This window comes from Dipodomys spectabilis, unplaced genomic scaffold (assembly GCF_019054845.1).
Source record: "Dipodomys spectabilis isolate Male_0828 unplaced genomic scaffold, ASM1905484v1 ptg000062l, whole genome shotgun sequence".
NCBI classification, from domain to species: Eukaryota; Metazoa; Chordata; class Mammalia; order Rodentia; family Heteromyidae; genus Dipodomys; species Dipodomys spectabilis.
The window spans coordinates 415,248-438,748 of NW_024870739.1; the positions used below are offsets into that span (position 1 = coordinate 415,248).

The 23,501-nt window shown below is 49.6% G+C and overlaps 2 protein-coding genes across 3 annotated transcripts in view; one reads left to right on the plus strand and one right to left on the minus strand.

Moving 5' to 3' along the window:
* Window positions 1-218: 218 nt before the first annotated feature.
* Inca1 (inhibitor of CDK, cyclin A1 interacting protein 1) lies at window positions 219-13,779 on the minus strand. 2 transcript variants are annotated; one of them, XM_042680566.1, is made up of 7 exons: window positions 13,690-13,779; window positions 10,110-10,197; window positions 4,528-4,641; window positions 3,819-3,858; window positions 3,387-3,580; window positions 2,039-2,207; window positions 219-537 (listed from the first exon to the last, which is right to left on the minus strand). In XM_042680566.1, the coding sequence occupies exons 1-7, from the start codon at window positions 13,736-13,738 to the stop codon at window positions 400-402; spliced, it is 792 nt and encodes a 263-aa protein (XP_042536500.1). In that variant the 5' UTR covers window positions 13,739-13,779; the 3' UTR covers window positions 219-399. The 2 variants fall into 2 exon arrangements, with proteins under 2 accessions (XP_042536500.1, XP_042536501.1); XM_042680567.1 differs by lacking the exon at window positions 13,690-13,779 and adding an exon at window positions 13,460-13,536.
* Window positions 13,780-15,902: 2,123 nt separating this feature from the next.
* Window positions 15,903-23,501, plus strand: part of Kif1c (kinesin family member 1C) — a 28,962-nt gene continuing 21,363 nt past the window's right edge. Inside the window, exons 1-15 of the mRNA XM_042680557.1 lie at window positions 15,903-15,995; window positions 16,241-16,373; window positions 16,772-16,848; window positions 17,240-17,419; window positions 17,968-18,033; window positions 18,627-18,805; window positions 18,893-19,004; window positions 19,636-19,713; window positions 19,869-19,934; window positions 20,022-20,097; window positions 20,566-20,644; window positions 20,815-20,960; window positions 22,823-22,992; window positions 23,158-23,237; window positions 23,328-23,403. Coding sequence (XP_042536491.1) covers window positions 16,268-16,373; window positions 16,772-16,848; window positions 17,240-17,419; window positions 17,968-18,033; window positions 18,627-18,805; window positions 18,893-19,004; window positions 19,636-19,713; window positions 19,869-19,934; window positions 20,022-20,097; window positions 20,566-20,644; window positions 20,815-20,960; window positions 22,823-22,992; window positions 23,158-23,237; window positions 23,328-23,403 — 1,491 coding nt within the window. The 5' untranslated portion in view covers window positions 15,903-15,995; window positions 16,241-16,267. The remainder of the gene's footprint in view (window positions 15,996-16,240; window positions 16,374-16,771; window positions 16,849-17,239; window positions 17,420-17,967; window positions 18,034-18,626; window positions 18,806-18,892; window positions 19,005-19,635; window positions 19,714-19,868; window positions 19,935-20,021; window positions 20,098-20,565; window positions 20,645-20,814; window positions 20,961-22,822; window positions 22,993-23,157; window positions 23,238-23,327; window positions 23,404-23,501) is intronic.

A 23,501-nucleotide genomic window follows, 5' to 3' on the forward strand; every position in this document is an offset into this window, starting at 1 on the left:
ATGGTGGGGTGGGGGCTGCCGCGAAGAGCGCTGGACCCGGGCAGAACTCTTCTGGCCTCCGGCGAGACTCGTAGACTGAGGACTCCCCGATTTCATGGTAGCTGGGTCCCTGGGAAGGTGAACGGACCCCCCCCCCCACTTCCTTCTTGTCCCTCCCATCACTGGTTCACACAGAGAGGCTGCACTAACTTGCTTTAATAACAGAAGGGCCTCGGAGGAATAACTGTGAAAGGGCAGTTTCGACGGGAGCCCCAAGGGCCCGGGGGGCTGTGAAGCCTAAGTGAGTGCGAAGGCCAAATGAAGGAAACACGTCCTGGTCCGCAGTGGGGCGATGTTGGTGATGGAACTTGTCTTGGGTCATGAAGCAACGTAAACGTGTTGGATTTGGATGTTTTTTTCCTACTCCTCAGGCTCCATCTCCGTGAGATTGTGAACAGGGTTTCTTGTGGCTGTAACAGCGCTGCAGGAAAAAGAACTCAGCCTCCCAGAGGCACAAAAACTCTCCTGGCCCAGAGGACTCCAGGGGGACCAAAGCAGCTGTAGATGAGACAAATTGGGGGGGGGGGGGCGGGGGAAGGTCTCTTCTGGATCGCCTGGTCTCCAGGCTTACACGTTTCTGATTCTTGCCTACATTATTTATGTGCCTGTGCATGCCAGAAATGGGGCTTGAAAACCCAGGTTATTTGCACTGTCTCTTAGCATTTTCACTCAAGGCTGGTGCCACGCCTTCCTTGAGCCACACCTGCACTAGTTACTTGTTAGTGGTTAATTGGAAGAGTCTCATGGACTTTCTGCTTGGGTTGACTTTGAAACCACAATCCTCAGCCCTCAGCCTCCTGAGTAGCTAGGGTTACAGGCATAGACCACCAGCACCTGGCTCTTTATTTGTTTATATTTAGTTTTCAGTTATGGGGCTTGAACTCAGGGCCTGGGTGCTGTCACTGAGCTTTTGTGCTCAAGGCTAGCACTCTACCACTTTGAGCCACGGTCCCACTTCCAATTTTCTGGTGGTTTATTAGAGATAAGAATCTCAGGGGGCTGGGAAGGTGGCTCAGTGGTAGAGCGCTTGCCTTGCATGCCTGAGGCCCTGGGTTCGATTCCTCAGCACCACATAAGCAAAAAGAAAAAAGCCGGAAGTGGCGCTGTGGCTCAAGTGGTAGAGCGCTAGCCTTGAGCTGAAGAGCTGAGGGACAGTGTCCAGGGCCAGAGTTCAGGCCCCACGACCGGACCCAAAAAAAAAAAAAAGAATCTCAGGAACTTTTCTCCCTGGTCTGGCTTCAAACTGTGATCCTCAGATCTCAGTCTCCTGAGTAGCTAGGATTACAGGAGTGCCACTACCATCTGGCTTCCCTACTTTATTTTTGATTCTCTCAAATCTATCCAACCTGACTCTTCTATCTGCACACAAGACCAAAAATCCACATCAGGTAGGGACAGAAGGGAAAAACTGAGAGAGTGAAGGAAGGGGTGACATTGTTCAAAAAGAAATGTACTCATCTGGGCTGGGAAGGTGGCTCAATGGTAGAGTGCTTGCCTTGCATGCATGAGATCCTGGGTTCGATTCCTCAGCACCACATAAGCAGAAAAAAAAGCCGGAAGTGGCGCTGTGGCTCAAGTGGTAGAGCACTAGCCTTGAGCTGAAGAGCTCAGGGATAGTGCCCAGGCCCAGAGTTCAGGCCCTCAACTGGACCCCTCCCCCCCCCCCCAAAAAAAACCAGAAATGTACTCATCTGACTTATGAAAATGTAACCCCTCTGTACATCACCTTTATAATAACACTATTTTTTTTAAGATCTACAACAGGGGCTGGGAAGGTGGCTCAGTGGTAGAGCACTTGCCTTGCATGCATGAGGCCCTGGGTTCGATTCCTCAGCACCACGTAAGCAGGAAAAAAAAGCTAGAAGTGGCGCTGTGGCTCAAGTGGTAGAGCACTAGCCTTGAGGTGAAGAGCTGAGGGACAGCGCCCAAGCCCCACAAAAAAAAAAAAAAAAGATCCACAACAGTTTCTACCACCCAACTAAGTTCCTGTCTAGCATACCTGGGCCCTGTCGGGATGGACAAAATGGCCCTCTTCCTGTAGAAAGGTTGTTGCCCTCTTCAATTGCAGATCACAGTTTTCAGTGGTTCCAGGGAATCTAGAGCCTTCTGCCTCAAGCAGCAGGGGCTCAGGTGCAACCCTGCAGCTGCCCCACTGAGCCTTCTTCAGCCTGTAAAGGTTTTCAGGAGAGAAGTGCCTACCTGGAAGACAGACTTTGTCTCCTCATTCTTTACCCTTCTGTTTTGAAGTAATTCTTGTTGGGACCTAAGAGTGTTGCCACTTGACTTCCAACTCACCAGTACTATTTTTCTGCTCCTCCTAGACAAATATTTGTAGTCTAGGGATCCAGAGTTGATACCTAATTTCTAGTTTGTGATGTACTTTCTTTCCTTTCTTCATTAATCCAGTTTCTACTCCTTGCAACTCATATGGTGAGTCCTTTATCCCTCACTTCCTTGCTTCTTCCAAATTATAGAAATCTATTGCACTAAGCCATTGGCTGCTTCCCAAACAACATCCAATTCCCTCAAAGCTCTTAACCTTACTTTGTAAAAACCATCCTGGCCTGGCACCAGTGGCTCACGCCTATAATCCTAGCTACTCAGGAGGCTGAGATTTGAAGATCATGGTTCAAAGCTAGCCAGGGCAGTAAAGTAGCAATAAACCACTAGAATACACGAAGTAGCACTGTGGCTCAAGTGGAGAGTGCTTGTCTTGAGCTGAAGAGCTCAGGGACAGTGCCCAGGCTCAGAGTTCAAGCCCCACGAGTGACAAAATAAATAATAAAAATCATCAAAAATCATCGTGCTGGGCTGGTAATGTGGCTTAGTGGTAGAGTGCTTGCCTAGCATCCATGAAGCCCCGGGTTCGATTCCTCAGTACCACATAAACAGAAAAAGCTGGAAGTGTGTATTGTGACTCAAGTGGTAGAGTGCTAGCCTTGAGCAAAAGAAGTTTAGGGACAGGGTTGGGAAGGTGGCTCAGTGGTAGAGCACTTGCTTTGCATGCTCGAGGCCCTGGGTTCGATTTCTCAGCACCACATAAGAAAAAAGCCGGAAATGGCGCTGTGGCTCAAGTGGTAGAGCGCTAGCCTTGAGCTGAAGAGCTGAGGGACAGCACCCAGGCCAGAGTTCAGGCCCCACGACCGGACCCCCCCCCAAAAAAAAAGTTTAGGGACAGGGTCCTGATCCTGAGTTCGAGCCCCAAGACTGGCCAACCCCCCCCCCACAAACAACAACAACAAAACCCCACAACAACAACAAAGAACCATCCTGCCTTCAAACCCTATTTGGCGCCCAAGGCCAATTTACACCCTCCCCCATGCGCACGCCCCCCCCCCCCCCTTTACTCATTGATGGTTCTCTGGCGCCTCTTCAGGTCCTCCAGGTGAAAAGTGACAGCCCTGACACGGGCTGGGATGCCTCCAGGTCTCTGATGTATTTTCTCCAAATGCAGCCTTTTTCTCTTTCTTCCGCAAAGCATCTCAGGAGGAAGTAGCCCCTCAGGAGGGTATATGCCAGGCTGGGAGCAACCAGTGCCTCTCTGTGCCAGAGAATGAGAAAAGGGAGCTAGAGGATTTCTTGGGGACCTTGGACAGAACTCAGGAGAGTCAGGGGTATTGGGAAGTCCGGGTGTGTTCTGGAAACCATGATGAGAAATTCACAGAAAAGAGGGCCTGGTTAGTCCACTGGTTAGGAAACACCAGAGGGAAAGAGAAAGAAGGACAGCTGGGGCCAGGAAAACAGTAGGTACAAGTATAGAAGGGCAGAACTCATCATACCAACTTGGGTGGAATGGATTGTTCCTCCATCCAGTTGGGGCTGTAAAGTATAACAAGGGGATTACAGTCAGATTCTTCTCTGATGACTTCTACTACTACTTGTCTGGCCTTAGGAATGACAATGCCTATCAGCCAGTAAAGTGTTATCTCCAGAGCTGGGTGCTGGTGTAATCCTAGCTACTCAGGAGTCTGAGATCTGAGGGTCAAGGTTCAAAGCCAGCCCAGGCAAGGAAAGTCCATAAGACTCTTATCTCCAATGAACCACCAGAAAACTGGAAGTGGTGCTGTGGCTCAAATGGTAGAGTACTCGCCTTGAGCTGGAGAGCTCAGGGACAGTGCCCAGGCCCAGAGTTCAAGCCCTATAACGGACCAAAAAAAAAAAAAACTTTACAGGCTCAAGCTAGGTGCCAGTGAATCATGCCTATAATCCTAGCTTCTCAGCAGGCTGAGATCTGAAATTTGAAGCCAGCCTAGTCAAACAATTTTGAGAAACTATCTCTAATTAACCAGGAAAAACCTGGGACTGGAGGTATAACTCAAGTGTAAGCTTACTGCTGAATGTGTGAGCTGTGTTTAAGCCCTACTACTGGAGCATGTATATGCACATGCCTGTACACACACACACACACACACACACACACACACACAAGAAAAACTACAGTCTCACCTTCTCTACTGCCAATTATTCCTAATTTTCTCCATTACTCACTTGGACCTTTGGGTAAGGTTCTCCCAAAAGACATCACCATAATGTTGGGCCATTGGTTTGAGGCTCTGGGAAGGCAGGGATAGGGGTGTAGATCGGCTGACCACTTTGGAACACCTAAGATAACAACGTAGTAGACTCATAACCATGTTCTTGTGTGACATCATCTACTCACCTCCAGGATTCAGGGTCCCAACCTTTCCCTGTCTACTTAAGTCAGGAAGGTTGTAAAGCCTCTGATTTGAATGGAGATTGGAGATAAGGTGAAATAGGATATAAGTTATTGTCAAAGCCTTAGATTTCACTGCATCTCAAACTTCAATACATCAAAACAGAGAACATTACTTGGAAAGCAGAATTATTATATAGACTATAGTGATGGGTGCCAGTGGCTAATGCCTGGATTCCTAGCTATTCAGGGGGCTGGCTAGCATATGACAAGCACAGTTCAAAGCCAGCCTGGGCAGGGAAGTCAGTGAGGCTTTTCCTAATTAACCATCCAAAAGCCAGAAGTGGAGCTGTGGCTGAAGTGGTAGAGTACTAGCTTTCAAGTGGTAGAGTACTAGCTTTGAGGAGTTTAGGGAACAGTGCCTAGACCCTGAGCTCAAGCCCCAGGACCAGCAGAAGGGAAGGGAGGGGAGGGGCAAGAAGGGAAGGAGAGGAGGGGAGGAAAAGGATGAGAGAGGAACAAGAGGGGAAATGGAGGAGGAAGGAGAGGGGAAGAGGAGAGACCAACCAGGCATAGGTAACTTGTGCCTGTAATTCTACTCAGCAGGCTGAGATCTTCAGATCATGTTTGAATCTAGCCCTGTGCAGGTTGGGTCCAGTCGTGGGGCCTGAACTCTGGGCCTGGGCGCTATCCCTCAGCTCTTCAGCTCAAGGCTAGCGCTCTACCAATTGAACCACAGAGCTACTTCCAGCTTTTTTCTTTTTGCTTATGTGGTGCTGCGGAATCGAACCCAGGGCCTCAGGCATGCAAGGCAAGCGCTCTACCACTGAGCCACCTTCCCAGCTCTCCAGAAGACTTTTACCTCCAGTTAGCCACTAAAAAGCTAGAAGTGGAGGTGTGGCTCAAGTGGTAGAGTGTCAGCCTTGAGTAAAAACACTAAGTGAGAGTAAGAGTCCCTCAGTTGAGTGAGAGGCCCTGAGTTCAAGCTCAACTACTTACATTATAGATAATGAGAGTTAAAGCAGGGAGCCAGGCGCTGGTGGCTCATGCCTGTAATCCTAGCTACTGAGGAGGTTGAGAGCTGAGGATCACAGTTCAAGCCAGCCTGGGCAGGAAAGTCCATGAGACTCTTTTTTTTTGGGGGGGGGGGCCCTCAGGCATGCAAGGCAAGTGCTGTACCACTGAGCCACCTCCCCAGCCCTGCCCATGAGACTCTTATCTCCAATAAGCACTAGAAAACTCGCGATGTAGCTCAAGCAGTAAAGTGCTCACCTTGAGCTGAAGAGCACAGGGATCACACCCAAGACCAGAGTTCAAGCCCCACAATGGACACACAGACACAGATACACACACACACACACACACACACACACACACACACACACACACACAAAAGATAAAGCAGGGAAAAGAAATACAAAGTGTGCGAATAGAAGCTGAAGTATTAAGTAAGGCATCTATACTTTGAGTAGAATAAAGGGGCTTAAAGTTTTAGCCTTGGGAGAAAGAGGATAGGACATGTGGTCCTAAGGCAGGAGTAGGTTTCATGCTGTTTAGAATAGTGAGGTGATTATTGTGGTTGAAACTGTTCCATTTTCATTTTGCATTGAAAAAAATGAATAGGAATAGAGAAGTGGCTCAAGTAGCAGAGCACCAGCCTTGAGTGAAAATATGAAGCAAGAGCAAAAGGCCCTGAGTTCAAGCTCCAGAACTAGAACGAACGAACAAACAAAAAAAGGATAGCTGGCTACTCTAGTAATTTGACATAGTTTCCTTAGGCCAATGCAATGATCCAGGAGAGAGAATTCTAACCACTCCGACTTTGTTTCACTTATCTCAAAAGGATTAATATTTCATGTCCCTTAAATATTCTTTGTTAGTTATAGGGATGGACTGTTTATGTTAAACACTTAGCTTAAACAGTCTATTTATATTAGCACTGTATCCCTTGTGCCATCCAACATTTTTTTTTTGGGGGGGTCCGGTCATGGGGCCTGAACTCTGGACCTGGGCGCTGTCCCTCAGCTCTTCAGCTCAAGGCTAGCACTCTACCACTTGAGCCACAGCGCCACTTCCGGCTTTTTTCTGTTTGCTTATGTGGTGCTGAGGAATCGAACCCAGGGCCTCAGGCATGCAAGGCAAGCACTCTACCACTGAGCCACCTTCCCAGCCCATTTTGTATGTTTTTGTAAACAGTTCACATACAGTACATTTCTGTACTGCTTTCTTTAATATATACATGCTTTGTTTAATTAATAATCAATAATTTAGTTAATAATTAATAATAATTAATCTATTGTTAATGACTATTAAATCTGGTTAACTAGTAAAAAAAAGAATATCCTTGTAGATAGGGTCTCACTTTTTTTTTTTTTTGCCAGTCATTGGCTTAAACTTGGGCCTGGGCATTGTCCCTAAGCTTCTTTGGCTCAAGGCTAGCACTTTACCACTTGAGCCACAGCACCACTTCCAGACTTTTCTGTTTAGGTGGTACTGAGGAATCCAACTCAGGGCTTCATGCATGCTAGGCAAGCATTCTACCCCTAAACCACATTCCCAACCCTTCTTTGATTCTTTTTTTTTTTGGTTGTGGGGCTTGAACTCTGGGCCTGGGCACTGTCCCTGAGCTCTTCAGCTCAAAGCTACAGCTCTACCACTTGAGCCACAGCACCACTTCCGGTTTTCTGAGTGGTTTATTGGAGGTAAGAGTCTCACGGTCTTTCCTGCCTGGGCTGGCTTTGAACTGAGATCCTCAGATCTCAGCCTCCTGAGTAGCTAGTATTACAGGCGTGAGCCACTGGCGCCCAGCCCCTTCTTGTGTTCTTTTTTTTTTTTGGGGGGGTCCGGTTGTGGGGCCTGAACTCTGGGCCTGGGCGCTGTCCCTCAGCTCTTCAGCTCAAGGCTAGCGCTCTACCACTTGAGCCATAGCGCCACTTCCGGCTTTTTTCTTTTTGCTTATATGGTGCTGAGGAATTGAACCCAGGGCCTCAGGCATGCAAGGCAAGCGCTCTACCACTGAGCCAGCTTCCCAGCCCCCTTCTTGTGTTCTTAAGTAGAATGTCCAGGAACTCTTTATTTTCCCCATTTCCATCTTGCTTTATTTAGATGATCTCATTCATTTCTACAACTTTAATATTGCCAGTGTGCTGATACACCTAAATCTCTACTTACAGCCCTGATTCCTCCTTAAGCTCCACCCAACAGCTTTTCAGCCTTTCTCATTTGGCTGGAAGGCATTCCAAATGCTCAGCTACCAAGAACAAAAATCTCATGTGCCTTATTTTCAACTTTTTTTTTTTAATTTGTGTGCCATTTTATTTTATTTTTTATTTTTTTATTTTTTGGGTCCGGTCCTGGGGCCTGAACTCTGGGCCTGGGCACTGTCCCTCAGCTCTTCAGCTCAAGGCTAGTGCTCTACCACTTGAGCCACAGCGCCACTTCTGGCTTTTTTTCTTTTTGCTTATGTGGTGCTGAGGAATCGAACCCAGGGCCTCCTGCATGCAAGGCAAGCGCTCTACCACTGAGCCACCTTCCCAGCCCAACTTTTTTTTTTTTGTCGGTCATGCGGCTTGAACTCCAGGCCTGGGCACTGTCCCTGAGCTCTTCAGATCAAGGCAAGTACTCTTCCACTTGAGCCACAGTGCCACTTCCAGTTTTCTGGTGGTTAATTGGAGATGAGTCTCAGGGATATTTCTGCCCTGGCTGGCTTTGAACCGTGATCCTCAGATCTCAGCCTCCTGAGTAGCTAGATTTATAGGCGTGAGCCACTGGTGCCCAGCCTTATTTTCAACTGTTACATTAGCAAATCTTGCTAGTTTTTTTTTTTTGTGGGGGGGGGGGTCAGTCATGGGGCCTGAACTCTGGGCCCGGGCGCTGTCCCACAGCTCTTCAACTCAAGGCTAGCACTCTACCACTTGAGCCACAGTGCCACTTCTGGCTTTTTCTGCTTATGTGGTACTGAGGAATTGAACCAGGGCCTCATGCAAGCACTCTACCACTGCGTTACATTCCTAGCCCCCTTGCTAGTTCTAAATCTGAAAAATACTCCAAATAGACCACTTTTCATCATTTCCAGTCCTACCATTATATTATGGATAATCTTCTTCCTGGTCTATTGTAATGATCTCCATCTTTTCCTCTCCCCGTTTCTGTTCTCATCTCCTGTTCTCCACAATCTCTTCTGTATAGACCATTGAGAGTAGTCTCTTAAAATGTGATCATGTGCCAGGCACCAGTGAGTCATTCCTATAATGCTGAGATCTGAGGATCAAGATTCAAAGCTAGCCTATGCAAGGAAAGTGCATGAGATTAGAGATGTAGATGTGGCCCAATTGGTAGAGCACCAGCCTTGGGGAAAAAAAAGCTAAGAGGCAGCATTCAAGCCCTGAATTCAAGCTCCAGAGCTGGTGTACACCCATGCACTCACACATATGCATACACAGTAGCTAGCTAGCTAACTAGCTAGCTAATGTGAAATGATACAAGATTGGAAATATACTTTAAAAAACAATTGGGGGAATGGGAGCTTGATGTGTAAAGTTTCTGAATAATGATAATTATTATTATTATTATTTTTTTTTTTTTTGCCTGTCATGGGGCCTGAACTCTGGGCCTGGGCACTGTCCCTCAGCTCTTCAGCTCAAGGCTAGCGCTCTACCACTGGAGCCACAGAGCCACTTCCGGCTTTTTCTGTTTATGTGGTGCTAAGGAATTGAACCCAGGGCTTCATGCTTGCAAGGCAAGCGCTCTACCACTGAGCTACCTTCCCAGCCCTGAATAATGATAATTATTGAAGCTAACATACTATTTTACTAATTATGGAAAATCCCCATAATGAAAATTGAAGAGGGCTGGGAATGTGGCTTAGTAGAATGCTTGCCTAGCATGTATGAAGCCCTGAGTTCAATTCCTCAGTAGCACATAAACAGAAAAAGCTGGAAGTGATGATGTAGCTCAAGTGGTAGAGCACTAGCCTTGAGCAGAAGCTCAGGGACAGTGTCTAGGCTCTGAGTTCAAGCCCCAGGACTGTTACACATGTATACACATACAAAGTCAGACTTTCCTTCCTGTTCTGGCTTAGAACCCTGATCCTCTGATCTTAGCCTACTGAGTACCAGGACTATAGAAATGAGCCACCAGCACCTGGCCATGCTGATTTTTCTATTGGTTGAGATGAAGTCTTGGGAACTTTTTTCCTGGGCTGGCCTTGAAGTGAGATCCTCCTGATGTCAGCTGGGATTACAGGTATGAGCTATTACAACCAAATTCAAGAGCTATTTGTTGCATGATGAATTGTCAACCTCTAGGGTTCAGACACTGGGCTTCCTGTTTCTTATTTCCTACTCATCTTGAGGAAGAACCCACGCATACAATATTCCTTCCATCCCATCCTCTCTACCCAGTAAAGAGGACTCACTTGGCAAAAGGCATGAGGTTGTCTCCATCTTCTTGTACCTGCATGACTGGACTGGTTTGGGTAGCTGGACTAAATGTTGTTCTTGGTGCTGGGAAGATAATGGAAAATGAGTCATTCATTCATGCAGTGGAAGTAGAGATGGATGAAACCAGAAACACATCTATAGTCTGGGAAAGATAATGGATGGCTCCTTAAATAGAAGACTATTAATTATCTTAAGAGATTTATTAGGGCTGGGATGTAGCTCAGTGGCAAAGCGCTTGCCTAGCAAGTGCAACGTCCTGGGTTCGATCTCCAGTACCAAAAAAGAAAAGACAAAAAAATACAGTTAAAAAAAACCCAAACAAAAAAAGAGATTTACTAGTGTTAGACAGCTAAACATTCAAGGTTAAAGATAGTAATACACAGGAAAGATGTTGTAAAAGGTGAAGCAGAAAGCCAACTTTCTGAAGGTAAATAGTGTGAAGAGTAAGTAAAATTCATAGTTGGTAGTTACATGACTTGATTGTAATATGGGATTATAAAAGGAAAAAGGAGAATTGGTGGTAGGAACAAGTAGAAAAGTGACAGAATTTAGAGATATAAAATGAATTAGGTACAAGTGGTTAGTAAACATTAAGTGTAGACAGAGTGACAAATTGATGACAGGGAAAGAGACAGCTCAGAATGGCTTCAGTTAAGGTTAGTAGAGTCAGGTGCCAGTGGCTCATACCTGTAATCCTAGCCACTCAAAAGGCTGAGATTGGAGGAGTGTGGTTCTAATTCAGCCTGTACAGGAAAAGTAGTGAGATTCTTATCTCCAGTTAACCAATAAAAAGCCAGAAGTGGGGCTGTGGCACCAGTGGTAAAGCACTAGCCTTGAGGAAAAAAAAAAAAAATGCTAAGGTATAGCACGCAACCCCTGACTTCAAACCCCAGTACCAAAAAAAAAAAAAAAAAATGAGTAGAGAAGTCAATTACACAGGGCTAGTATATTTATCCAGCAGCCAAAGGTAACCTTAGAGCTAGTTGGCATAGGAAAGGGAATTAAGAAAACTAGATAAGCCAGACACTGGTGGCTCACTCATGTAATCCTACTCAGGAGGCTGAGATCTGAGGATCATGGTTCAAAACTAGCCTGGGCAGAAAAGCCCATTTGGTTTCTATCTCCAATTATCACCAAGATTCTTGAAGTGACACTTTCGCTGAAAGTGGTAGAGAGCAGGGCTGGGAATGTGGCTTAGTGGTAGAGTGTTTGCCTAGCAAGCATGAAGCCCTGGGTCCTATTCCTCAGGAAAAGCTGGAGGTGACACTGTAGCTTAAGTGGTAGAGTGCTAGACTTGAGCAAAATAAGCTTAGGGACAGTGCCCAGTCCCAGAGGTCAAGCCCAATGACCAAAACAAACAAAAAACCCCAAAACAATCCTCCCCAAACAAACAAAACAAAAACCATTAGATAAAACCTAGACTGGGTCTGCAATCCCAGCTGTCTGGAGGCAAAGGCAGGAGAATCACGTGTACAAGGCCAGCCTGGGCTACCTAGTAAGACACTATCTCAACAAAGGAAAAATGGATTAGGGCTGGGCGTCGGTGGCTCACACCTGTAATCCTAGTTACTCAGGAGGTTGAGATCTGAGGATCACAAGTCAAAGCCAGCCCAGGCTGAAAACTGGAAGTGGTGCTTTGGTTCAAGTGATAGAGCACTTGCCTTGAGCTGAATTGCTGAGGGAAAGCAAGCACCCAGGCCCAGAGTTCAAGCCCTATGACCACTACCACCACCACCACCACCACCAACAACAACAACAAAAAAGGAAAAAGAGGAAGTGGAGATGTGGTTCAAGTGGTAGAGCACTAGCTTTGAGCAAAAAAGTTCAGGGACAGTGCCCAGGCCCTGAGTTTAAACCCCAGGACCAGCATCAAAAACAAAACAAAACAAAAAACGCTTTGTTCTGAAATGTACTCATTATCTTGCCTAACTAATTGTAACTCCTCTGTACCGTATTTTCACAATAATAAAAAAAAATACAAATTAAAAAAAGAAAAAAAAAAGAAAATGAACTGGGTGGCTCAAACCTAAAGTCCTAGCTACTCAGGAGGCTGAGATATGAGAACTGGGTTCAAAGTCAACCTGTGCAGGAAAGTCTGTGAGATTCATTCATTTCAAACAGCAAAAGAGCTGGAAGTAGAGAGGTGGCTCAAGTGGTAGAGCACCATCTTTGAATAAAAATGCCAAGTGAGAGCTCAAGCCCCCTGAGTTCAAGCCCTGATTAGAAAAAAAAAAAAAAAGATTGGGATACCCAACTGGGAATTCACCCATTAATATCCTTTCCTCCTCTCTCTCTCCTCTTTTTCTTCTTTCATTCTTTGTTTCTAAATAAACAAAAAAATACTATAAAAATTTTACTTAATAAACATACCATTTATCTTTTGCACCTTGAAAAAAAATAGTACGTTAAGGGCTGGGGCGATATAACTGAATGGTAGAGCACTTCCTAGCATGTACAAGTCTCTGGGTTTTATCCCCAGGATAAGTCCTCCCCCCCCCACAAAAAAAAAAAAGCAACAAATACTAGATCCACAAGGGAGTGCATATAAGCTGCACAAAGGAGAGAAAAAGACAATTGGAAAATCTGAGTTAAACAGACTTTGAGGTTATCCAAGACATGGGCTAGTTATGGAATGTTATAGAACTGGAGAGAGGAAGTTGGGCAGAGAGGGATAAAGTTGGGCTGAAAGGGGCAAGTGGGGTCCAAATTGGATGTCTTGAGCCAGAGTGACTCAGCAGAACTCAAGGAGCAGTTGGGAGTTGAAGGACGTTTAGACCTCAAATAGTTGGGCCGAAGAGGTGGCCGAAGACTCAGTGGGCTGTCTCACGGGATAGGGCTTCAGCAAGCTAGATAGGAGGATGCTCAACCATGGCTAAAGGGGGTAGCCAAGGTCTTGATGGCAATTGACGCCTGAGTGGGTTGATGAGGACCTAGGGGGAAGGCTGGGCCTGGGCTAGACTGGAGCCGAGGGCCAGGCCTGAGGGGGTGACCTGAAGCCGGTACAAGACCCTTGGGAGTGGACGGGACCCTGGCTGGACCTGTGGGGCCAGCCAAGTTGAGGACATAGCTAGAGACCCACGGGAGCCCCTGCGGCCCCAGGGTGGTGGGCCCGTGCTTGGGGGACAGTCTAGGGTTCGGGGCGCTAGACTGCCCACCTCCCCCCCACATCCCCCTCCCCGTTGGCTCTGGAGCGGGTACGGCCGGGCCAGCGATAGCATCCGGGCCTGAGGTGGTGGCCGGGGCGGCCAGCATTGTGGAACTTGAGGCCTGGGAAGGTACCGAGCGCCGGCCTGTCTTTTCAGTCCCCAACACTTTTCCCTGGCACCTGGGGAGAAGCTTGGCGAATTCTAGAACGACTGGCCCGGCGGGAAGACGCAGCTAAGAGGCGACCCAGGCGGAGGGAGGAGCCGACTGGCCGCTCGCCTGGGGGCGGGGCCTGGCTAGACCCCGACCGGTGGCCCCGCCCCCTGAGCGCGCCCCCGACGGCGACGACGTGCGCGGGCCTGACGCCTGCCCCCCCCCCCCGCCCCCCCTCCGGAGGAGCTTGTCACTCACTACTCGTGTCGGCTCCTCGAGCTCCTGGAGCCCTCCAAGGTCCCGTCATCCTGCTCGCCCGCTGTGTCCAGCATCCTGTCGGTGGGCCCCACAGTCCGAGAGCATTGCCCCTTTAACACGAATTGCCTGAGTGGCTTCGGGCTTCTTCCCGGGGCCGCGCACCCCCCCCCCCCGCCCTCACGCCCGTCCGCGCGCGCGCGCGCTCACGCCCGCCCTCACGCCCGTCCGCGCGGGCGCGCGCCCGCCCGCCCTCACGCCTGTCCCCCGCCCCAGCTCGCGCTGCCCGGGCGGGCGCCGGCCGCTGGCGCCGCTCCTGCTGCCGCCCCCGGCGCGCTACACGGCCACCCGCCGCCCGGGGACCCGGCGAGGGGGCGGGGGCAGCCCCGAACGGGTCCCGGGACCGGCCCCGCTCGGGTCTCACGCGCTTTCCACGAAGTTTACCCTCCTCGCGCTCCGCCGCGCTGCTCCGGGAGCCCTGCGGTCTACGGGGTGAGAGCAGAGCCGGGGAGAAGGCGGACGGGGCGGCGGGGGGGGCGCGGAGGAATGCGCGGGCGGCGGGGTGCGGAGCCGGGGTCCCGCGTGCAAGACCCGGCCCGAGCCGGCCGTGCCCCGGAGCCGTGATCAAGTGCTATTTGTCCCGCGGAGGCGCAGAGCGGTGCCAGGCCCCGGGCAGCCGTCGGCTGGCTGGGCCAGGAGACCCGGTCCTCGGCCGCCCAGACCGGGGTGGTGGGGGGGGGTGTTGTTGGGAAAGTTGCTGGGTGGGCAAGGTGTAGGTGACCCGAGGCCCCCCTTTCGGGTCAGTAGGCCTCACTTCGCCTGGGGCTCCTCCCTTGTACCTACCGTGCCCTTAAATCCGCACGGGCAGACCCTTGTACCGAGCGCCCATTTCCTTCCCCCACCGTCCCCTGGCTGTGTCACCCTATTTCCCACTTTATTAGCTGCAGAGCGATCACCATTGCTTTTCTCTTCCCACCAGTGTCCTTCTCTCGCTTGTCCAGGGTCTAGGGGGAGGAGGGGTCATTACTGTTCTTCCTGAACCAGTCTCTGATTTTGGCTACTCCCTTCCTGTCCTGGGACAGACCAGCCCCCTTTTCCCCTCCCATGCTTAGGAAGAAGGCTGGTATGACAAAGGTTGGAGGTCCTTTGGGACCTGGCATCCCTGGACCTTTTCCATAGTCCTTACCCTGCCGTCTGTGGGTGTGGGCAGCCCAGACTCTCCTCTCTGGGTGTGGGTACCCGATTACCCACATTCCTGGGCTCCAGCCTGGCACCTTCCCTTGGGCAGTGGACGCCATAGTATTAGCCCCAGGCTGGGGCTGGGACCAGTTTGCTTCCTTTCCCTTCCCTTCTCTTTTCATGCCTCCCCTTTGAGACACAGGTATTCCAGGTCTTGCAGAATGGAGCTCTGGGGTTTGGTATGGATACAGGATGACCCCACCCTCCCCTGTCCATTGTCCTAGATCCTGAGGAGGAAGTACTGGGGGCTGGGCAAGGGGCTTGGGGCCCACAAGACAGGCCCTGTGGATCCCAGTCCCAGCCTTTCAACTTTGCCATCAGTCCTCCCTGCCTCCCAAGTGGGGGTTGTGTGGGCTGTAGGTGGGAAGAGGGATCTACTTCTCCTTCTCTGACACTATTGGGGAATTATTGATTAGGTTTTATATTTGGGGTTTTCTTTCTTTTCATCTCTTTTCTGGACTCCCACTTTGTCCTTTGGCTTCAGAACCCCCTTCCTGCCTATTAACATTTCTGAGCATTGACACCCTCCATGTCTTTCTTTTTCCTCCTCCCATTCTTTTCTTCACAGAGTGACCTCAATCTTGTCTTTTGTCTCATTTTTCTCACTTTCTTGGTGTCTATGACTTTCTGTCCCTCCTCTCCCCCTTCTCACCACCCTTATGTCTGCCCATGTGTGTCTTTCTCTGAATTGCCCTCTGTCCAGCCTCCCTCCCCCCCTCTCATCTTTCCCTCTCTCTCTCTCATCTTTCCCATCTGAATGTCTAGTACACTTGTGAGTGACGAGGAATAAAAATATCACTATCCCTGTCCTTGGATTCACATTGCACTTAGGGGGGCCAGTATCTTTACTTTTCCTAACATTACCCCCATCCCTGGCCCTCCAAATACAGAACTCCAGACAGGTCTCTGGGGACACAGGTGCTTCCTAACCACTCTCCCCTCACTACCAGGGTTTCCCCTACAGCCCCTGCTGTGTGGCCAGGCCCCAAGTGTAGGATGGGGCTCCCCCTTCAAGGGCCGGTGGCAGCCAGAGCTGATACAACCCCCTTGGTCTGGAGCCAGGACGCCAGGTAACTGGGTGATGGCTCAGGTCCCTGTGAGCTGGGATAGGGCTGGGGAGAAAAGCAGGAATACTTTTGGAAGCCCCTTAAGACAGTGACATTTGGGAGGAAGGCTGGGGAACAGGAATTGAGTCCTTGAAGGGCTGGGTAGCTGTCTGGGCAGGGGAATGGAGAGACAGTTTCAAGGAGAAACTGGGAGGCAATGTCTTTGTCCTTCCAGTGTCTCTGACCACCTCTCTTTTTCTGTCATTTAGTTGAGGAAGGCAGGAGTGTCTGGAGCTATGGCTGGAGCCTCGGTGAAAGTGGCAGTGAGGGTTCGGCCCTTCAATGCCCGTGAGACCAGCCAGGATGCCAAGTGTGTGGTCAGCATGCAGGGCAATACCACCTGTGAGTGTGTCTCAGGGGCCTGGCTGGGCACAAGTGGGGAAGGCCAGTCCTGCTGGGCTGAACCAGGAGGAGGGTTATGCTAGGCAGAGCAGGTGCTAGTTGTAAGGGTGGGGGTAGGGCAGACTGGCCTTTCCATGTTCCTGTCCCTGGGAGGGGGAATGTTGGCCGTCGGCCCTCCATTGCCCAATCCAGGGAGGCAGCTCAGTGGGGGCGGGTCCTAGGAAGCCAAAATTAGCTTTGTGCTGGAGGGGGTGGGGAGTATTAAAAGAGGGAGAGAATGAGCGAGGACAGAGATGGGGAGTCAGATTGCTGGACCCCAGAGGATTGTAAGGGAGTGGGCAGAGGTTGGGAGTACCTGACCTTGACTTTCCCTCCTTTGCCCTCTCCTTTCCCCTCAGCCATCATCAATCCCAAACAGAACAAGGATGCCCCCAAAAGCTTCACCTTCGACTATTCCTATTGGTCACACACTTCGGTGAGTTTGTTGGGCTGGGAGTAGTAGGCCAGATTATGGCAGACAGAGGATTTAGGTACTGGAGAAGGGGGTATTACTGGGAAATGGAATCTCCAAGAGATTGGTTGAGACTGGATTGCAAAGATGAGAACCCTTGCGTGCGGTACATAGTAACATTAGGTTGTGACTGCGATGACGGGGAGGGGAAGGGAAGAGACTCTTGGGATAATTAGGACCAGCAAGGGCTGGATAGGACCCTCAAGATGCTTCAGTTGATAATGAGAGTGGGGGTATGAAACACACAGCTCCTTTGGGCAATCATCGACGATGGAGCAGGACTCTTGGTCTGTAGAAACAAAGGACAAGGTCATCCAGAGCTCTTGGTGTTCTTTTCTGCCCCTTGTTCACCTAGGCTGAGGACCCGCAGTTTGCATCTCAGCAGCAGGTGTATCGAGACATTGGGGAGGAGATGCTGCTCCATGCCTTTGAAGGCTACAATGTCTGCATCTTTGCCTACGGACAGACAGGAGCTGGGAAGTCCTACACCATGATGGGGCGTCAGGAGCCAGGGCAGCAGGGTATTGTGCCTCAGGTATATGCTGGGGACCTGGTTGAGTAGTCAGGGAAGGACCATCTTCAGTTGAGTTGCTCCACAGGGAAGGAAGGTCAGTGCTAGAAGGATAATGGGTAGATACTTGGCTGAGGTTTTTAGTTATTAGGGATATGATAGAATGTGAGGATTGGCTGAAACCTGGTGGGCATTCTTGGAGAGGGAAGTTGTCATTCCCACCAGAGGCAGTGAAGCTCCATGAAAAGAGTCAAGGCTTTGGTGTCAGAGAATACTAGGTGTAGGCCCTGGTTTTACCATATACTGCTCTTTTTCTTTGTTTTGTAGTTATTGTGAGTGTAATTTCCCTATGGGCCTCTATACCACAGGTAAGGTGTTAACTGTAGAAAGAGGTAGTTTGGAAAACTGAGTTTTCCATAATTTTCCTTGGCCAAGCAGCATAGTAGCCATCCTGGGGAGCAAAACCTCTGACTTGTGACCTCTCTCTTAGGCTATGGAAAGGGTTCAACCTGGGAAAGGGCCTGGCATGACAGGTGTGCCCTAAAAGGGAGCTTTTCTATGTTTCCCTCCAGCTTTGTGAGGACCTCTTCTCTCGTGTTAGTGAGAACCAGAGCGCTCAGCTCTCCTTTTCTGTGGAGGTAAGCTCTGGTTTTATTGGGGCACAGGGAGGGGCCCCTATGTCTCTGGGAAGAAGGTAGAATGATTAAGACTGAAGTCAGGGCTGGGAATGTGGCTTTGTGGTAGAGTGCTTGCCTAGCATGCATGAAGCCCTGGGTTCGATTCCTCAGTATCACATAAATAGAAAAAGCTAGAAGTTGCGCTGTGGCTCAAGTGGTAGAGTGCCAGACTTGAACAAAAAGAAGCTCAGGGACAGTGCCCAGGCCCAGAATTCAAGCCTCAGGACTGATCAAAAAAAAAAAAAAAGACACCAGGCAATCTTGGGAGTCAGTCTAGGATCTAGTTTTGGGCTCTACCTGTGACTATGTATGACTTTGGGCAGTGATTTCAGACTGAAGCTCCTGAATGTGTTCATCTGTGGATGCTAATGGTTCAGACCCCCCCAACCCCTAGGGTTGGTGGGAGGATCAGTGAGCCATCACAGTCAGGGGCTTAGTACCAAGTCTGGTATGCATGCACTGCAGTTACCCGGGTCCTTGTGGTAGAGTTAGGTGAGGTTTACTGGCAATGCCAACATTGTCTTCCTCACTTTTTATTTGCATCCTTTACTCAGGTGAGCTATATGGAGATCTATTGTGAGCGGGTACGCGACCTCTTGAATCCTAAGAGTCGGGGTTCTCTCCGGGTCCGGGAGCACCCCATCCTGGGCCCCTATGTACAGGACCTATCTAAGCTGGCTGTGACCTCCTATGCAGACATTGCTGACCTCATGGACTGTGGAAATAAGGCACGGTAAGACCGGCTGACAGAGTGGAAGAGAAGGGGGCAGGGCTGGGAAGGTGAGGGGCAGGACCCTGTGACTTCTACTTTCCCCATCAGGACTGTGGCTGCCACCAACATGAATGAAACCAGCAGCCGTTCCCATGCTGTCTTCACCATCGTCTTCACACAGCGCTCTCATGACCAACTCACTGGACTGGACTCAGAGAAGGTGAGGATCTCTAGAAGGAGGACAGTGTTGTGATAGAACAGGCTTGGGCTATCCTTCCTCTTCAGCTTGGGTCTTCCATAGCCCTCTCTAACCTCCCCATCATATTAGTGTATTACAACTCCTGCTTGTCCTCACCAGACTTCTCAACAGTCACCACTCCCACTTGGGCCCTTGTCCCAGCACACAATCAACCTATTTAAATATTTGTAAATGAATAAATAAGTAACCAGCTTCTTACTGTTATCTACAGACTCTATTTCCTCCTTTTTTTTTTTTTTTGTGCTGGTCCTGGGCTTGAACTCAGATCATGAGCACTGTCCCTGAACTTTTTTGCTAAGTGCTAGCACTCTACCACTTGAGCCAAAGCTCTACTTCTGGCTTTTTTGGTGCTTAATTGGAGATAAGATTCTCATACCTGCCCGGGCTGACTGAACCATGATCCTTAGATATTAGCTTCCTGAGTATCTAGAACTATAGGCGTGAGCCACCAGCACCTGGCCCTCCTATCAGTTTTATTTGTCCTCTCTTAGGACTTCTCTAGCCCTTGCTAACCACTCAGATTTCTTCTCTGATTTGCCTTCCCATCCCTCTCTCACTCTAGTCACCTACTTCCTCTTTCCTGTGAGCCTAGGTCAGTAAGATCAGTTTGGTGGACCTTGCTGGGAGCGAGCGGGCTGACTCCTCAGGAGCCCGGGGCATGCGTCTGAAGGTGAGGATGCTTTGGAGGGATAGATGTTGGGCAGGTTCAGAGGCTGAGTGGGAAGATCATTGATCATCACCCAGAACTCTTGTGGTAAAGGGAAGGGGAAATAGAGCTGATTGGGAGAGGAAAGTCTCACCCCTACATTCCTCATCCTTTGCCAGGAAGGTGCCAACATTAATAAGTCCCTGACTACTCTAGGGAAGGTGATCTCAGCCCTTGCAGATATGGTAAGCCTTGAGGGTTGGGAAGACAAGGGTTCAAGAGAGCAGGCATAGGCGGTGGCCCATTCTAATTTCCTTTCCTTATCCCCCCAGCAATCAAAGAAGCGAAAGTCGGATTTTATCCCTTACAGGGACTCTGTACTCACCTGGCTGCTCAAGGAGAATTTGGGTGAGCAGTTTTTCTCCCCTCTTTGTTGACTCTGGTGCCCCTGTGATAACACCTGATGAATCCTCTTGCCATCTCTAGAATCCCAAATCTAGTCAGTGTTGTCCCACTGTCTCTCCCCCTAACCTAGGAAATATCCTTTGAAGATTTCCTATGCTGGAATCAAGGCCACACGCTGCCAAGCCAAGGGCCTCACTGACCTGCCTCCCATGACTCTCCCTGACTCCACACCCACTGCTGACTTCAGCCTTCTCCCCTGGGTCTGTGACTGTCCACAGATACCTGATGTACCCCTGACCTCAGTCCTCTCCGCCTAGACTTTATGGTTTGCACCACAACTCTTGGCTTCCTCTACCTCATACTGTGACCCTTCCCTGCTCACTGAGCCTTCCCTCACTTGGCCTCATGACCCAGTGTGACTTATCCTAAGCTCCAGCTCAGCTAAAGCTTTTCCATCCTTTCTATTCATAGGTGGGAACTCACGCACAGCAATGATCGCAGCTCTGAGTCCTGCAGACATCAATTATGAAGAGACGCTCAGCACCCTCAGGTAAGAGATTCATCTCTGGCAGGGGCAGCCCTCAAAAGTTCCAGAAGATTAGAAGCTGGTTACTCAGGACCGTGCCATATGTCTTGGGAAGTGGGAAGAAGAGTAGGGATCAGGTAGCCCAGCAAGGGTTCTTGATGCTTGTCTTCTTAATCCCCCTGTCCCTCACCTAGGTATGCTGACCGCACTAAGCAAATCCGCTGCAATGCTGTCATCAATGAGGACCCGAATGCTCGGCTGATCCGAGAATTACAGGAGGAGGTGGCCCGGCTGCGGGAGCTGCTGATGGCTCAGGGCCTCTCAGCCTCTGCTCTTGGAGGTAGGGGCCCCAGGGAAGGGGGGGCAGTTCAGGGACACTCTATCACCTATTCTGGCCTTCTTTCCTTGTCTTTATCTAGTGCTGGAGTCTGGGAGGAAGCAACTACTGGGAGGCTCTTCTTGTGTTCAGTGGCATGGACACAGATACAGAGAGGGCATTTGACAGGCTTCAGGAATTAATGACAAGTACAGGAATAAATGGCAAATTCTACATCTATAGTTCACATAGTAAATTGTTAAGAGGCTACTGGTATGTCTGCCTTGCAAAAATTCCTGAAAAATATCAGTTTGTTTTTGTTGTTTTGTTTTGTGGTATTGGGGATTGAACTCATGGCCTTGAGCCTGCTGGGTAAGTGCTGTATGCTTGAGCCATACTCAAGTCTGCTTGCTTTTATGGTGTGTGTGTGTGTGTGTGTGCGTGTGCGTGTGCGTGTGCGTGTGCGCGCGCCAGTCCTGAGGCTTAAACTCAGGGCCCAAGCACTGTTCCTGAGCGTTATTTGCTCAAGGCTACCACTCTACCACTTGAGCCACAGCTCCACTTCTGGCTGGCTTTGAACTGCAATTCTCAGATCAGCCTCCTGAGTAGCTAGTATTATAGGTGTGAACCCCTGGTGATCGGCTTTCAGTTTGTTTGTTTGTTTTTTTGTGTCGTGGGGCCTGAACTCTGGGCCTAGGCGCTGTCCTCAGCTCTTCAGCTCAAGGCTAGCGCTCTACCACTTGAGCCACAGCACCACTTCCGGCTTTTTTTCTTATGTGGTGCTGAGGGATTGAACCCAGGGCCTCAGGCATGCAAGGCAAGCGCTCTACCACTGAGCCACCTTCCCAGCCCCTTTCAGTTTGTTTTTAAGATGGGGTCTTGATTCTAAGTTTTTGCTTGGGCTTGATTTGAACTGAGATCTTCCTGTTTCCCCTTTTTATTTAAAGATAGGGTTTTGGTCAGGTACCGGTGGCTCATGCCTGTAATCCTAGCTACTCAGGAGGCTGAGATCTGAGAATTGCAGTTCAAAGCCAGCCCCCGGCAAGAAAGTCTGTGAGACTCTTATCTCCAGTTAACCTCTAGGAAACTGGAAGTGGCACTGTGGCTCAGGTGATAGAGCACTCACCTTGAGCTGAAGAGCTCCGGGACAGGGCTCAAGCCCAGAGGTCAAGCTCTGTGGCCAACAAAAACAACAACAAAAAAAGATAGGGTTTTACTATGTGGCCTAGGCTGGCCTCAAACTCAGGCTCCTCCTACTTTAGCACTTGAGTGCTAGGATTGCAGGTGTGCACCACCATGCCTAGCAGCACCAGAATTTTAATTGATCATGAATTTAACAGTCAACAATGGAATGGCTTCTAAAATGCAGTAGTCAGCACTGATAAAAACAAAATAAAACAGTATCTGTGTGAGATGTTGTTTAACCCATGTTAACCAAGTATGAACCCTGTCCACTCTAGTGATCCATCCTACTGAGGGGAATCAGGGTGCTGGGACACCTTGGAGGGAATATTGTTCTTGGGAAGAGGAGGAGGATAAATTAGGTGGGATGTTCATCTTGTAGTGTTTCAGGGGCTGGGCAGAAAAAAAGGCACTATATATAGGCTTTCATGCCAGAGGGCAGAGCTAGAAACAATGAGCATGCATGTTGTACAGCACATTTCAACTCAGCACAGTCAGGCACTAACAATGGGAAGAACTGGCTTTCAAGTACAAAGTAAGGCCTCCATCCCTGGAATATAAGCAGAGACAGGGTGCCCGTTTGTCAGGGCTGTAGAGGACCCCCTACCATGTGGGAGGTTGCCTTCTGTAACATTCCTGGCCTTCTCTAGTTTGATCAGTTCCATTTTTCCTTAGCCTCCTTCTTTTACCTTTCTCCCTTTCAGGTCTGAAAGTAGAAGAGGGGAGTCCTGGTGGTGTTCTGCCAACCGTTTCCAACCCCTCTACCCAAGCTTTACCGTCATCTCCCCCTGCCCATAATGGGGAGATAGAGCCCTCATTTTCTCCCAATGCTGAGCCCCAGATTGGGCCTGAGGAGGCCATGGAGAGACTGCAGGTAGGAACCTGGAGCTGGCAAGGGGTAAGGGGCTGGAGACTACTGAGAGTTTACTTTTTCAAAGCCAGGGCTAAAGAGATAGATGGCATCCTAGGAGTATTGCAGCCTCTGTGGTAGATGTTGGTCCCAGGTTTTCCTGATCTCCATCTGTCCCTGTGCTTCCAGGAGACAGAGAAGATTATAGCTGAGCTGAATGAGACCTGGGAGGAGAAACTGCGCAAGACGGAAGCCCTAAGAATGGAAAGGTGCGAGGGACCCAGGGATGACCTATTGAGACTTTGCAGGGAAGAACGTGAGTAAGGAGAAGACTGACATTTGTCTTTTCTTGCTCATAGGGAAGCATTGCTGGCTGAGATGGGGGTGGCCGTCCGGGAGGATGGAGGAACTGTGGGTGTCTTCTCTCCAAAGAAGGTATGTAAAGGATTGTGGAACAAGATCTGGGGAACACTTTGGATACCTAGAGAAGAGGGTTAGAGGTGGCAGGGTGAGAGTTCTGTCCCTAATCTTTT